The sequence below is a fragment of the Mycetomoellerius zeteki genome, unplaced genomic scaffold, assembly GCF_001594055.1.
Source record: "Mycetomoellerius zeteki isolate Tzet28-1 unplaced genomic scaffold, Tzet1.0 scaffold52, whole genome shotgun sequence".
NCBI lineage: Eukaryota > Metazoa > Arthropoda > Insecta > Hymenoptera > Formicidae > Mycetomoellerius > Mycetomoellerius zeteki.
Genome location: NW_017257523.1, coordinates 1,232,107 through 1,249,898, shown reverse-complemented (window position 1 = coordinate 1,249,898; position 17,792 = coordinate 1,232,107). Strand labels below are relative to the sequence as shown.

At 38.4% G+C, this 17,792-nt stretch overlaps 1 protein-coding gene across 1 annotated transcript in view; it reads left to right on the top strand.

Moving 5' to 3' along the window:
* Positions 1–2,468, top strand: part of LOC108727683 (leucine-rich repeat-containing protein 4B) — a 2,567-nt gene extending 99 nt beyond the window's left edge. Inside the window, exon 2 of the mRNA XM_018455881.1 lies at positions 5–2,468. Within this exon, the coding sequence (XP_018311383.1) occupies positions 5–1,816 (1,812 nt within the window). The 3' untranslated portion in view covers positions 1,817–2,468. The remainder of the gene's footprint in view (positions 1–4) is intronic.
* The last annotated feature ends 15,324 nt before the right edge of the window (positions 2,469–17,792 follow it).

Genomic DNA, 17,792 nt, shown 5'->3' with positions numbered 1-17,792 from the left:
GAAGAGCGGGAAGCGCACGGTGGAGTGCGTGAATCGCGACCTGACCAGCATACCGGAGTGGATCGATCCGGAGACCCAGGTGCTGGACATGAGCGGCAACAACATCTGCCACCTGCCAAACAACATATTTATACACGTGCGGCTGACGAATCTGCAGCGTCTCTACTTGCGTGAGTGTCGTATCGATCGGATCGATAGCGAGGCATTGGCCGGCTTGACGAATCTCGTGGAGCTCGATCTCAGCAGCAATATGCTGGCCGTGGTGCCGAGTTTGAGCTTCACCGACACGCCATTCCTGCGCGATTTGGTGCTCGCGTACAACCCGCTCAAACGGATTCGCTCGCACGCGTTTAAGAGCACGCCGAATCTAGTGAAGCTCGATTTGTCGCACACGCAGCTCGTCGAGATCGAGGCCAAAGGTTTCCGCGGACTGGAAATGCTCGAGAGTCTCAAGCTGAGCAACAATGAACTATCCACCCTGCACCCGGGTACGTTTGAGCCGCTTAACAAGCTCACTAGCATCGAGCTGCACGAAAATCCATGGATCTGCGATTGTCATCTACGTGAGATGAAGATGTGGCTGGTGAAGCATAATCTACCGACCATCGTGGCGCCCGTATGTCACGGACCCCAGCAGTTGCTCGATCGTGCCTTCACCGACCTCGGTATCGACGACTTTGCCTGCCGCCCGATTTTGCTGATAGCCAGCCGTTATGCCGAGGCCACCATCGGCGAGAACGCTAGTATCGTGTGTCGCGTGAGCGCGATACCACCAGCAGACGTCAAGTGGTACTGGAACGGCCGGTTGTTGACCAATCACTCGGCTTTCAGCAGCTATCAAAAGATCCTCATCTTCGAGGAGGGCCAATTCAGGAAGCGGAGCACTCTCATTCTGACCAACGCACAGGAGGCGGACTCCAGCGAGTTCTACTGCGTCGCCGAGAACCCCGCTGGCTCCGTCGAGGCAAATTTCACCCTGCACGTGTCTCTAAGGACGGCGGGCATGTCGACTTTAGGCTCGGGCCAGATCGCGGGTATATCGGCCGCGTTGGTGGTGCTCATACTCTTCATCCTGCTCATCATTCTAGTGTTATTCATTCGTTTGCGGAGAATGCCGCTGAAGGACGTGAAGTCGTCGGCGCCGATGGAAGCGGCGTCCAGTGACGGTATCGGCGGTGGTGGCAGCAGCGGCGGTGACAACAACCCGCCGTCCGCAACCTCGACCACCCGCAGGAAACACGAGGAGATCGAGACGACGTCGTTCGCCCTGGAGTCCAAGCCACCCGCGTCGCTACATCTGAGCTACGTGCAGAGACCACACGCGGCCGTAATGCAGGAGAGCGAGTACAGCACAATCAGCCGTTTCGACGACCAGAATCAGCCCGCGGTGGCGGCGATGCCGGGTGCCGGGTGTTTCTCGTCGACGACGTCCTTGATGCCGATAGATAATCCGGATCTCATCAGGGACACTCGGCGCGGCTCCACCGAGGACATCACGCCTTACGGCGTCGCCGATTACGGCCACGTCGAAGCGCTAGACGACGCCGGTAAGATGCTCTACACCAGCTGCTTGTGGGAGGCGAGGGACAGTTGTGGCAGGACGTCCGCCGTCTCGGCGAACGTGTACCCATCGAAGGAGCAGCTCGCGGTGGTCGCGCCGGTCGTCGAGCAATTTCCACCCGGCGCGAAGCAGATGAGAGTCTGGCAAAAGGGCGTCCCGGTGCTGCCGCCGGTCTCGGCGCTGAAACGCGTCCTGGGATCCACGCGCAGCTCGCCCGATGAGGGTTATCAGGAGGGCACCGGTACCGATGTCTAGGTACCGCTACTTCATTACTGCGATGCCCGGCACCGTTATCTGGAGCTACGTAGACGGCACCAGGAGGACGACACCGACTGCTAAGAGAAGAATGAAGGAGATGGAAAAAAAAAAGAGTTGTCCTCACGAGTGCCGGGCGGGCAGTAGTGAACAGGAATAAAATGTGCCGGACGGATCTTGCGTTTAAGTGTGATCGCGTCAGTGTGACAATGATCAAAGGCTAACGCGTCATTATTGTTGTGCACAGACTACTCTTTACAGCTGGACGAAAGCGTTACGCTCGCAATCGCGTTTACGTACAGTGATGGGAGATACGACATTATACAGTTTCACATTCAACTTGATACCATCCAAGTTAGCAAGAGCGATAGCACCTTGCAATCGGAAAGGTACGATACAATTGAACCATACAAGACGTGAACAACGCACAAGACTGCCATAACTAAAGTACGCGCATCGAATCGCTAGGCGTATGCAAGAAGCTTTCGAGAGGTCGATGAACGCGTGGATCGTTACTACAAGAGATTGACATCGTGGCCACCGAGAATCGTTTGCGCCGTGCATAAAGTTTCGCTCGAATGACTTACATGGTCGACTGTGTCAAGTAGATTAACACGAACTATGCGCTTAAGCGAATAGTAAAAATGACGACTGAGCCCCTTCGAATTTAAGAACCATCATCAATGCTCATTCGTTTATCGTAAACGAACCCTTGCAATTGAGCGTTTGTAGTGGTGCGATCTCTTTGAGGCGGTCGACGGCAATTAGTGACACAGTTAGAGATGTCTTTGTGCGCGGTGCGTGTGGTGCGACCAATTGGTAGACGTTCGGTTCCGTTTGCACTTGTGTGACGAGGATTGCCTCCAGTGTTCGATATCGACAATGTTAACCTATACAGGATGTTCCGAAAAAAGTGGTCGACGTTTGAAAGATGACGACATCTGTCGTTGCGAGGGAGATGAGTATGTACGTCCTGAATAACTCTGAAGCTACTCACGGAAGTTTATATTTAAGAATACGTAAATACCGCGATTGATAATAAAATTTTACGATCGAATACGCAAAAATTATACGTATTTTCAAGTTCACGGTGATCTCGTGAGAATCCAACCACAAACTCGAGAATGTAAATTTAGATATATATTCATTAAGATTCTCTTATACTCGCAACGATTGACATTATTGTCTTTCAAAATATTGGCCTTTCCTCTGGAAACATTCTGTGTAATGCGGCAATGAAAGTCGATTGCAAGGCGATGTCTCGCGCATACGGAGTGCATACAGGAAATGCATACACACGACTGACACAACGTGCACCAAGCCAGGGACGAGGGAAGTGATGACGATACGCTACGCCAACCACGTCATTGTCTGGGCGGTTGTGCAGCACAATATCGACGGGTAATACATTTGTATAATGGCTAAGCCACAGCGGTTTGAGTCAGTTGGGAGGCTGAAATCTCCCGGATAAAAAATGCATTAGATAGCTCCTCTTAAGACGATAAACGGCGAGCACGGAGACTGGCAGTACACGTTTCCGGCGATGAGGCTGGCGCGTAGAATTGCATAGGAAGCGAGAAACGACACTTAAACTACGGAGTATCTCTCGCGGATTTTTTCTAGTCAATTTGATGAAAGAGGGGAAGAGAAAAAGAAAGAAAAATAACAGAAATGCGAACGAATTCACGGAATTATTTATTCGGCGGGACGGGAAACTCGCGCTGGCAAAATGGCGCGATCTCAATTAGGAGAATACACGAGGTAGTCTCGTTGAGTCAACATCGGGTTATTCCCTCGAAGCTTCGGTCGACAAACTCTCACGATTACGGACCGGCGAGCCTATATTGTTGCTTCGAGTAGCTGGTCTGAGTGGCTCTCGTGTCCGAGACGAAGCCTCGCGAAAACGATCGAGCAAGGGATATGGCGGCCGGATGCTGCTCTGGATCCATACTTACGACCGCACGTTCTTCGATTCGATCGCAATCGCGGTCTCTTGGCGGGTAGTACCAATTTTTCTCGAGTATTCTATATAAAATTCGCTATACTTTTACCCGATACAAATTTATTTCTCGATTCTCATTTTATTCGAAATACAGCTTGATTGAATTTTTCATATTTTATTTAATATTCAATTTAGTATATATAGTAATTTTGTCGATATATCGTAACGCGTGGCATAACAATTTTGTTGTTTATTTTGATATTCATCAGCGTTAAAGATATGTATCTCATATTAAATTTATACAACAAATACAAAACGGTGTTGGTCAATAATATTGATGATGTTTGATATTAAAGCTTAAGGCTTTTTCAATATTAGTGGAGTGTCATTTGCCAGCATGTGTGTTGTGACAATGAATCCAGAGTATATGTAGGCCTTGATCGTTGTCTCGCGAGCGAATATATACTATTGCTCAATCACTAAAGCTGGATATCGCGATTGATGGTTGGCTTATACCCGACGTTGACATCTTACGTAAGTGAGGCTCTGTCGATCTACGCATTCGAATGAACCGTACTATCAAGTCGGATTATTATACTTCTACAGGGGTATTTTTGCATCTCATGTTGAATGATTAATTCAGAGAAAACCATCGGATGTTTAATATTTATCAATAAGCGACGGACAACCTACAATTATAAAAAAACGTTATAAAATCTTCGTAGCAATAGAAAAACTTTCATAACAATGTATTATCTTTTACTTCATAAATTGATTTTTATTGGATATTCTTTTTTTATAGATTTTTATTTTAATAGATAGTTTTATTTTATAAATAATATTAAATGAAAAAATCGATCGAAAAATATTCAATACAAATAAGCGAAAAAGGTCATATTTTTTGGTGTTTGATAATACTTTTATATGAATTTTTTACAATTTTAAGCAAACCGCTTTTTATTTTATAGTTTATTATGCATCGTACGTGTGAATTTAACATGCTGTCTTTTTCTGGAAAAAAATAAAAACAATATTTTCTTTAATTTACTTGCGACAAAAAAGACTTACGATTTTATGACAACGGACAGTTTAATCAAAGTTACAAACCATTTCTCTAGACATCAATTTGTCTTGGAGACAATTTCCTACCCCTAAAAGAGATAAATTAACTCGATCTGACGATAAGTCAAAACGCCAGTCGCGAGTTTCGTTCGATCGCCATCTAAAGTGTGACGACGTGCATTCATTTTGTATGCCGTATATAAGCGTGTACTCGTGTGCGTATGTGGACGTGTGTGTATACGTGGATGAGTGTAGATGCGTGTGTATTCGTGTTTGCGCGTACGCGTTTTCCGTTCGTCGAAAAAGCACGCGGCTGAGAGAGCGCGCGCGCAATTCGGCGCTTTACGTTTATCACCGATTGTTCTGCAGCGTAACGTGTGGAACGACCGGTTTTTCTCTGCTCAATGATCTCGAAGCCGTATCCGTCATATCGAAAAAAAAAAAGAAAAAAAACAGCGTTCCGGAAATAGCGCCCGTGCGGCTACTCCGGACGATATGTCGCGTGTACACACAGAACTGAACCACTCGGACTTTGCATTAATTCTTATATCTAGAGAAAAGAGGACGAATATAGATGACATATACGCGCGTGACATATAAGTGAATAACGTTGACTGCATGAGCCCTGATACGATTGTACTGAATATTCCGAGAGTAAGTTACAGGGGGATCGCGGAACTTCTCTGTCTGATCATTTCTATCTTCCGTTGCGCGTAATTAAAAGTCGTGGTAATTAACCGGTCTTAAGTAACGAGAGAAAAGTTCAGTAGGAATGTAAAGCGAGTGACAACAGTTACGTTACTTTGAAACGAACTCGACCGCCGTTCGGCTACCATTCTTCTCACATGGATGTGAATCGATGTTGGTACATGCGTGTAAAGAAGACGAGACGATCTCCGTGAAGCTAGCGACCCATTTTCAGAATGTTTCACGTAATTCACGGAGTCCTGTTTTTTCTCGTCATTTATTTGTTTGTCCACCATTTTAATTGCTGTCTTATCCGAACGAACGGATTACGAATAATCGGTTTTTGTTTCCTCTCTTTTTATTTCTCTCGGAAATTTTCGTTCCGTAACAATTTCTATTTGAAGAATGCGCCGTTACTCAATTCTACCTATCATTCGCATAGCGATCCGCTCGTTAATCTACGCGAACCGAATTCGTCCTCGAAAAAATTTCGTTTGATATTTCTACATATATGCCGTTTTGCTTATATATGCGACGTTAACAAAAAATTGTACGGTATGCAAGCTCGCGAATTTTTCTTTGCGGACGTCGTTGCGTGTTAACTTTCGAAACGTGGAATCGCTCATCTTAAATCGTGTGGCTCTTACATTTTGTAAAATCGTGCGACTAATGAAAATGTCACATTCCTTTTTTCCACAACTCTATTATCTACTAGTTTAAAATGTGTTCCGAGCGTTCTCACGCATATACCGGCATGTCGATCGCTCAAAGCAGTCGAGAGTCAACTGTTGCGTGCAAGTGAGTCTTTATATCTGATTTCCACGAGTTTTTTTTTATACCTCTCGATCGACGTGGCACACAACCGAGTGCCACAACGCCACATGCCGGTTCAATACATACGCAGTGATAACACTCGTTGTCTATCTAGCGACTATAAGGCATGTGAAAGGTCTAGAACCTGTGTAAAACTCAATGCGAGCTATACCAATCGGAGAAACGCGATATTAATTGCGATTTACTGTCAAAATCAAAGTGCGAATCTTCGGGGTGTGTATCGATCACGTGATATCACAATTTACACGCGTTATTTAATGAAAATTTTTAGAAAATGTGTTGGATAAAATAATCTAACGAATTAACTCGCCGGGAAATTACACGAACGTAATATCGGCATGAGAAAATATTAATTATTTATGAAACTGGAGCACGATAGAGATTATGTGTTATAAAGAATTAATATATGACAAACTATATCATGCAGGAAAATGACAAATACTCCGAACTTCGACATTTGATTCGGAATTCTATTCTGCGAAGATCACTCGCAGTAAGTCCCTGATGATCATAGAACTAAGAGTGATCCTCATTGGCTCCCTTGAAAGTTTTGCGCTTTAAAAATGTCTCAATAATAAAACTTAACAAGTATACTCGGAATAATGCTATTTCATTTCACATTGACTTTTGACATTCATTTCACATTTCACTTTTCTAAACTACTGATATTCGAATCAGTATAAAGATTCTTTATTTTCCGGAATCCTTTTTCCGAAAAATAAATAATTGTGTAACTGTTGATGCATGGCGTGCGATATTGCGTGAAACAAAACTATACATGAATATTTGTCCTATAGGCATTGCGATTTTATATTTGCTAATGAGAATAACTTACTGAATAATTTATTAAAATTATGTTCAACATTTCCACGTGCTATTTTGCACACGATAACATTAAAGTTTCATTATGACATTTTCTATAATTTATCATCGATTAATTTAATACTGTGTTTGACAACAACAGCTTAGAATAAATTAAAATATATTTAACGCTAATGAATATGAATAAACATTAACTATATAAAGCTAATTTAATTTTTAATAAATAATTAAGCTTTTAATCCAAATTTTGATAATATAAAGCTCAATTAAATTGATTTGTAGACGAAAATTTCGTTATCGTCAATATCATTCGATTCATAAGGGGAAGATGTTTTTAATTTAAACACGTTCGCGTGACTTATCCTTTTTCTACAATAGGCAAGATGACGCCAGTCATTATAATTTTTGTAATTGTATCGCGAACGCGGTTACGTGTTTGCATATTTTTACGAGAAAATATATATGAAACACTGCCGAGAAATGAGGAGCTATACGAGACGAGCGTAAACAACCCTGTGCATATATTTTCTCACTTCTTAAGGTAATTTCGCTCGCTGGGAGGAGCTCGTCCTTCGCTCCAAGCGTGAAAATATGCTTTCGTGACCGCGACGTTCGACGCTCGGTTTTTTCGTAAAAATTTACACACCTCGAGCTTTCGTACTTTCGGAATCATAGGCGTATTAACGTAATGTTACGCAGCGACGGATTTAGAATATTTTGGGCGCAAGACGAGGTATTCCGAGCCCTTAAAAAAAAAGATATAAAATAAACCAGATGAATTTTATAGCTATATATGTGTATCTCATATCGTAAATATTTTTAACTAGAGTTTATAAAATTGTTATAATATTTTAATGTTTCTTATTGATGTGGCCGAGACTGGCCGTATAGCTTTATTATCTAGGCCAAAGTTCGCATCAGTTGTTACGACTCATTATTGTCAGAATATAAATACAGCATTCAATGGTATTTCCCGTTGTTGTACCGTGGAGTAACAAACGAGTACTATCTGTCTTAACAATTGGCAGCAATAAATCGTAGTAACTACCAATCGACCGAGAAGTATTTTAAATTAAAGCGGTAACAGGACAAGTGCATGTGTGAGAGTGAAAGAGAGAAAGACAGAGAGAGAGAGAGAGAGAGAGAGAATGGCAGGAAGAGAAGGAATAAGGGATTAAAAGGCAAAGTGTTAATTTTGCTGGATTCGTTTTGTACATAGACAATAATGTACGACGATTTTCATGACGAGAACAAGCGAAGTAATACAAGAAAACCGATTATGAATTATTTACAGCACCTGATAATAATGATATGAAGCAGAGATGGACAGGATAGATAAAAGAGAAGATATTTATTCGCAGTGACTTCGTACATACAAGCAGGTGTGAGTGATAAGTGTTTTCTACAATTTCAAAGTATGCGCGGTAAATTAATTGTCGTTACATTCTAATAGTGCGCCACGTTGTTAATTTTGTACCCGGTTGAAGTAGCGAGATTAACTTTCTAATCCGACATTCTCTCTTTTTACTTAATTAGTGGAGATGTGGACAAACAGAAATTACAAGCAAAAGGGTATTAAATTTTAAAATAAGATATATCTTAGTCTTTTTTAAAAACACTTAGGACGACTTGCATTTTAAAGTACTTTAAAATCGCGTCTTAAGATACGAAATCGATTTTAAACACATACATATAACTGCCAGATGTGTAATCACGGGTCAAGAGTTAATTTCGTTCATGGATACATGATGTTCTCTCCGATTTGTTACAAAAAGAAGTATACAGATATTCCGAAATATATCTAACATCTATTTATACCTAAATATCCAGTTGTTACATAAATAACGTTCACGAAGGTGCGATGTATTTTTGAATGGAATTAAATGAATGAATTTCTGATACAAGTACTCAGGTATGAATAGGATTGCCAGAGATTTTTACGTAATTGTCCCAGATTTCAAGATAACGTCGAAGATAACGGCGTTATATTGCAAATTTAGAAATCTAATTTGATTTCTGAAATTTCATATAATTTTTAACTTAAATGTTTTTAAATTAAGACTAAGAAAATTAAGACTAAGAATATATTGAAAATAGAAAAGAGAGTGACGCTCCCATTTACAAAATACAACCCAAACAGAACAACAAGTCACGATAACGTCAAAATGATATTAAAATGAATCGGAAACGATCGAAAAATGATCATTTTGGAGTCGTTTTGACATCATTTTGATATCATAATGACTTGTTGTTCTGCTTGGGAAGCTTCTTTTCTGTCTTTACGTGATCTATGTAGTTCCTATATTTCGAAGGGAAAAATCTGGCAATCCTGAGCACGATGAAAGGCCCCCCGAGATACGCATCGACGTAACGCATCGACCTCGGCCTTAAAAGCTGCACTTTGTACAATTAGACCGAGTGTTACAAACCGCGTTGCGGCGACTAGTAACCGGCTATGTGCTCCGTGTTAACGCTAGTAATAACATTAATGAGTAACTCTTTAACGTCCGCTCCAACGAGCGGCTCGAACACGCGAGTCCTGCGAAAGATCCTCGCTACAGGTTGTTGGCTCCGTTAATAACCCGTGCGGTAACACATCCGTAATACGTCATCCTTATTACTGGGAGAGAATAGACATTCGTATATACTCGTATATACAACCTGAGTTTTCTAACCCCTCTCTATCAATTTTACATTTTTTATCGTAGTTTTAAAGCGCTGAGCGCATATCTACGCTTCTATTGCGGACAATAAAAATTTCAGTTTTAAAGATAATAGGACGTCGACGGCGTCTACAGGCTATTGTTTGAAACAATAGTATCGCGTACATATGCGCTCCGTCCGAAGGGATATCACATACACTTGTACGTACCATTCGCGACACATCAGATGTAATCTGAAAACCGGATGAAAGGAGGAAATGTAAATCTCTTGAAAATCGCGGGAAAATGATAGAGTTGCCAACGAGATTATTTTACAGAGTCTTTAGATTTGACAAAATGTAAATCTCTCTCTTCGAGCTTGGAATTTTTTTTATACATTCTCTACATATCCACATGTTCACATATCCATGCGTTTGCATATCCGTATATTTACACATTCACATATCGTTACATATCGTTACATATCGATCTACGTATAAGTAGTTTTTCAAGACCTTGCAGCTCGAAGCAAACTTTGTTGCCGAATTGATCCGAATTAATATAAACTTTTCTTCTTAGACTGTGCGAACCAATGCGTTATTGTTGGCAACCTCAAAAAGTGAGCAGAGAACGTTATTATGTATCCTGCGTGCGCGCATGTTTGTGTGCGTTGTATATGCGTATATAGGTATGTATGTGCATTTGCCTGTAGACCGAGTGCTCGCGTGTAAGTTATAAAGGAATCGGACCTAGTTTACGACCCTTAAGACGTGTCCCCGCCAAAGGGGGCAACCACTTTTAAGGATGTTAACGATGTACAAATGTGTAATTTAGTGTCGCAGGAAGAATCCGTCTAATGGAGCGGTGTATGACGACGAATATATAAAAAAAAATAAACGAGAAAAAAGTATATAAAAATATTTCTTTTATTTTACAAGTAACGAGACGAAAGGGCGCGCGTACGATTGCGACTGTTTAGTGAGCATAGGCGTATCTATATTTCCAAGATTACGCACTTTTTTGAAGGTATACATAATAGAGCAGAATATATTCAAGACGGAAATTGTTGGTGAAAGGAAGAAAGGGGAAAGAGAGAAAGAACGCGCGTGTGCGATACGCTGTCATAAACTCACATGTACGGTAAAATCATGTGCTATAACGACAGTTGTCGAAATAAAATTTTTTTCGATCGAATTAGTGGTTTTGTTTTTCCTATCCAGCGACAAATTTATATTTATAATGCGTAAAAGTGTTGTTTTTCAAGAAAAGTGCAAAATTAATAGAGGCGGAATGTAACAACTAACATTTGAAATAAACTGAGGATAAAAAAAATAAATATAGATGTAAATCCTGTAGTTTTTATAAGTATTGAATTGATGAAAAAAATAATGGAATAAAGTATAATTTCAGACTTTGTCTGCGTATAAAATTATATTTAAAACCAATGTGTGTAATTACATTTTTATTTATATTCAAGAATTACTTATTCCATCCGTACGATGTGTACATCAAATCTTTTAATAAAAGACAAGAGCTTGATATGCCCCAATTTAAATGACTTATTTTTAAAAGTTTTCATAAAATATTAATTTTATCGCTTAATCATTTTTATTTCTAAAAGTTAAATATGTTTAACGAATTTACGAATTTACGAATACGTTTTACGAATTTAATTTAAATACATCAAATTATAAACTTAAAGTAGCGGTTATAAATTATCACATATATTGAAAAGGATAATTACGGCGTAGTGTATCATAAATATTTGTCGAGGATTTAACAATGTAGCTATTTTCATACCCTTATTTTCTATCGCGTTAATAACCATAAATGTTCGCGGGCATTAACGCGATATGTCGATATGTCATTATTTTTGTCATTGCGTTGACGTTAAAAAGAGGCATTGAACGAGATGTGGGCGAACCATGAGATTTCAAGCGATTGTCAAACAAACGCCAGGAACGAAGAGCGGAGAGATAGATCGAAGACAGGCAGGACGATGGTGCTCTTGACGTTTGACGAGGAGGAATCCCCTATCCGTCATTATTATAAGCGGCACTTTATCAATAGAAAGAGGGTCATCTCGTGTCAGATCGATCCGCTTGCATTTGTCAAAGTGAGAAATTATGATGGGTCTCACACATATACATCATGTAAAAGGGGATCGCGTGAAAATTCAATTGGAAAGTATTCCACGACGTATAATATGCGAGTAATGTATGAAGAGAGGGATACGTCGAACGGTGTGATATGCGCGGGTAATGAAAGGAATCCAGCATAAGCGAGAGAAATTTAACGAATAAAGGAAACGTCACGTTCGATGTCAAATCTAAACTGGAATTCCGCAATTTACGTATACCTAATTACGTGCATAATTAAAGTTTCGAATCATGAATTATGATTATTAAATCAGTCAGTACTATTATAAGCGCACCTCTGGCATTCATATTATATACAAAATACGTTCGTATTATTAATATAATATTTTATTAATCAGTTACGCAAACATATCACATTTTAGAAATATAATTTATTCCCGGATCTCGAACCGCAAGTGGATTGTCTAAAACGGATTTTAAGCAAATAAGGACTCGCAAATTCTACAGCAAGACCGCGATAGCATTCACCAGATTTCTAGCCGAAAACGACGTAGCCTGATTGAAACCTGAACGGCCGAATTGCATCCGGCGACACGGGCGTTGCATTCTGAAATTTCATATCCAACAATCGCGTTATAGCAACAATGCCTTGATTGGTATCATTCTATCTGTACCGTCTGTCCCGCGTTTCTATTTGTAACAAAAAATCAATATGTCCGCATGATGTCCCCTCCCCCAATCTCTATCCCACCCATTTCCGCGCTCTCCTTCGCTTTCGATCTTCACACTAATAGTAGAGAGTTATTTTTTTATCTATCTATATATATATATATATATGTATCTCTAATACGTGGGGCAACCGCGTTGTTGGGATACAAAAATGCGTAAGCACATATTTGAGCGTTAGATTTAACGGTACATTCACGTTTTTTCGAGTAAAAAAGCACGACTGTAAAAGCTACCATTGCATTGTGTAGCAATGAAGAGAGAAAAAGGAAGAGAGAGAGAGAGAGAGGGGGGGGGAGAGAGAGAAAGAAAAGAGGAAAAAACAATATCGTTTGAAAGGGCAATCGGTTATTATTTTCTGTACTACTGTGATGTATCGGGTATCGATTGTGTTAGCTGAAATACCGTTATCTGCGTCTACGAGACAAGGAAGGTATTGTTTCTGGTGTTAACCGTAATATTGCCATACTCATGCAATTGTATATAATATTTGTACTTTCATTGCACGAAAACGCGCAGTAGTACGATAACGATGCTTCGTTCGCAATAAATACAGGCAATATTTTCCATGAAAGCAAAGCAATCATAATAAAGTTGAATCATATTTCGTATAATATAACAAGCTTGCAATTATGAAATTGAAAATATCGAGAAGAATATCAAAATTTCATTTCGAACACATATATTTATTAAACGCCGATGAATGACTCTTTTGTCATCTGCGACACAGTATGTTAGTTTTCGTAATTTGCTGAAATTTTTCACTTAGGTGCTACTCACAATGGTATCTTCTGTTTTCTTTTCTTCATTCTTATAATATGTATAATTTTCATTTTTATATTTTATTTATATTATTTTTTGTATTATTTCTTTTCTTTGCCTTCTTTCGCTTTCACTCTTCGTTTATTTCTTTCTTCTATGTTCTTAAAAGGTATTATCATTACAGTGTAAATGCCATTAGCCTATCTGATACGAAACCGTACAGCTTATCTAACAGCTTATCTGATCTCGCTTTTCATATGAAGCTTAACGCTGAATTGATTAGTTCATCTTTTAGATCATGCTCTACTAAAATTAGAAGTCATAATGATTATTAAATATTTTGTTATACCTGAAGTTGTACATCAAGCCGTCTCTTATTCTAATTTTGAACAAAGTACTCGCTTTACCATTTACACCGGGATCTTGGCAGCGCCACTCCAATCTCCAATTTTGCAACGAAACATACACGAAACGAGTGCATACACGAGTGCGACGCTGAAATGTACATAGCGTACCGTATTTCGTTTCTATGCGCCGAGACCTCGAACGCAACGCACGGACTATCTCGAAAACGTCATTAATGCGCTGTGGTGTACAGCTCGCAAAAGTAAACACGCGTGTGCATACGTATTAACGGACGCACACGGTCGAGCACGCACACACACCAGGAAAACGACACATTATTTTCCCGAACAGTAATCGTGGATTCAGCCACGGTCTGAAAATGCGTATCGTAGTCTTCATAATATGGCTGTTACCGTGAACTATTGCGGTGCCCGCAATTCTGGCCTGTCTCGTATTTTAGGTCAGACTCTTCAGGGATAACGCGATGTATGCACGCCCATGTTATTTGAAAGAGATATATACATGCATTCCTATGCTAATACGAACCTTTAGATAGTCTATCTCACATGGGGATCACATACATTTCGTATTAAATCTAATTTATTACAATATCAAATATAATTAAAGGAAAATAAAATTAATAATATACGGATTATTTTGTATTTTAACTTATGATGATAAGAATTCTGTTTTAATTAATAGGATCTTTGCCCAATTCATATTTATAATTGTTAATTAATAGAAAAAAAGTTTATGGATCAATTCTAAGCAGATTCGTAAGACTCATAACGTGTTCTCGTAAAACTTGTATAAGAACTTATGACTAGTATTCTAATTTTATGCGTATGTATCGTAAGACGTACGATTATTCGTAAATATCTACGATTTTTTGTAAATTTTATGGCTAGTAAGAAGAATCTGCAAAAATATTGTATAAAGGTACATATAAGCACTTAAAAATTCTTACAAGTCTTACAGGAATATGTTACGAGCCTTACGATTCTGCTTAGAATTTAGGCATAAGGCTCGTAATATATTCCTGTAAGACTTGTAAGAATTTTTAAGTGCTTATACCTTTATACGATATTTTTACCGATAGCTTCTTATTAGCCATAAAATTTATAAGAAATCGTAGATATTTACGAATAATCGTACGTCTTACGATACATACGCATAAAATTAAAATACTAGTTCATAAGGTCTTACAAGTTTTACGAGAACACGAGTCTTACGATTCTGTTTAGAATTGATCCATTAGCTTCGAAGAAACAATTCATAAAGCTCTGCAGAAATAGAAAGAATAACTGATTAGCATCTAGCTGGATAGAGTATTTCGGATCCCAACCTCTTTCCCGTTTAATCTCCCGCTAGTATTTTCGCTGATTAACCAGATCTCGTGTTAATTAGATGCGGGTAGAACTGCACGGACGACTGGCAATTATTATTTACGCGCGTCATTTTTTTTCACGCTCTCGCGTGCTAGCTCGGACTGCTAGCGCTGCCTCCGCTTCGAATTTACTTCGCGCAATTACCCATGGGTCTATTCCTGAAATATCGCGTTCTCCACCACGTTTTGCTTTTAATTTCGTGCCAGACCTCCGCCCCCGCGTTAGCGCGCGGTTATTCTTGGAGAGAGCGATATTCATTTTATTAAGCGCGCGTGCGCCGGGCATCGCGACGTGCAAGGGAAAAAAAGAGGGAAAAAATGGAGAAAATGAGAGAAAAGTGAAGGAAAATTTAAACGCATGTGGGATCTTTTTGTGAGGCTCCTAAGCCCGTATTTTATCGTCCGCATGTTCAAATTCGCGTGTTCGTAATTCGCACGTTACTACGTAAACTTGGATGACCAGTCTTGTACAGACTGATTCGTTTACAGACTGATCGAAGAACCTCTTTCTGAGCTGTCTAGATAAAGCGTCGCTGCAATTAAATCTCGAGTAACACCCGTCGAGTTTTTTTAGCCCAAAGTTTGAGTATCGTTAATTGGCTAATGCCGTAGAGTTTGCTGTGCTATCATAGACATGTATACCTTCTAAATACTTTTCCCTCTTCTGGGTCACTTGCGAATACTGCGGATTCGTGCGATACGATAAAGTTTGTACTCCGAAACCAATTTAAGAGGCGAAACTTATACGATAATATCGGCCGAAACTCATTCGGAGAATGTCAAGGCCATTTTTTTCACTTTTAATCAATTATTTCTTAACACAGGAAGAATTTGTTCAAAAATATAGCACGTTTATGTAACGTTATTTAAATTATCCTTCTAATTAATATTAATTTTAGTTATTATGTGTAGTTTTCTGCATAATTTTTAGAACAGATAACAATTCTAAAAACATAAGCCAATTTAATTACACATTTTTATTTTATGATACTATTTCTTAGAGAGACAGCACATAATATTTATAAAATATTTACAAAATATTTACAAAATATTTATAAGGTTTATTTTAAATATCTTGTAAATATTTTTGTGGTCTACTTAGATTGCGTCATAAACATTTATTATAAATATTACGAAATATTTATTGTAAATCTTGTAGTAAATGCTGTGGAAATACTTAATAAGACATTATAATTCAAGTAAAAAATACTAGAAATCTTTATTTATGTTTATCATAAATATTACATTAAATATTTAGTCTAGCTCTTTTAATCTCTGGAGGACCGGAAGCCCCTTTAGGGACTCGACAATGGTACCACCTTTTTCGCCACTCAACTCCATGATATTGACAAAAAAGTTTTAGCTCTTAAAATAAAAAAGTCGACCAAAAACATGCCGGTCCTCAGAAGGTTAATAATATTTTGAATAAAACTTTATCCAAAATATGTGTATTAAAAATTTATATAATATTTAAAAAAATAAATAATAATAAATATTTATCATAAATATATTCTGTGCTGTCTGGATTAGGCTTTAGACAATTATGATTTCACAGATATGTATATTAATACATATATGTATATTAATATTTCAGTTACCCTTACAATACTATCGCTATTGTGATACAGTACTGCTATCGATACATAAATTTTATGCATAAGGAAATGGCCATTTTTAATTAATGCAACATAAATTTTTAATACATTTCACACTTTTAATGATAAAATATTTATAAAACAATATTAAGTAAAAATGGATTGAGAAGTATTCAACATAAATGAGTGAAGATATATTTGGTCAAGAGGGTCTTGGTGCAAAATAATTGTGTGAATTTTTACAATTTCCAGTTCAAACAAACTGCGCACCGATTATTTATCAATCTTGAAACACAATCTTAGACTAAAACTGAAGTACGTAATATCACAAATTAAATCGACAAACAATTTGATATTATTGATGCTAATAAGCGTCTTTAAAGCACTTTAAATAATTTATTGCGAAAAAATATCATATCTTATAATATAAAATATTTATAATCTAAACTTTTAGACATTTAAATAACCTAATTATTAATTTAAAAGAAAAGAAAAGACACATCATCAAATTCAACTTTAAAGTGATAGTGGAGTCTAATTGTGTATCTCCTTATAACACTTAAATAAAATATACATGTAATAAAATACAAAATAATAACACAAAATTTAAAAATTGAAATCACATATCACGCCCTCTGTTATATAATAATACTGAGAAGAATCTGATAACGGGTAGACTTTTTAAAAACTTATCTCCGCTTGTCCTAGCTTTTCTCTTAATGACACTAAAAGCGAAGCTTAGCGTTCAATGAATCAATGACTTCGTTCACCTGTATGTAAAATTTATGTATTAACGTTCTAGGATTGATTGCAGAAACTTTTGTATAACTTTAAATAATAATGTATGGAATTATATATTAGGTGTACAAGTATGATTTTACGGATTTTTTGATTAAAAAAAAACGCATTGATTGGACATAACATAAATCATTCTTTCTTTATTCAAAGTATACTCCATCGAAAGCCACAACCTTGGCTCACCTTTCAGACAATAAACGGATTCCACGCTGGTAGAAATCTGGATGTTTTGAAGCGATCCAATTATCAAGCCAATTTTTTATTTCTTCATAAGA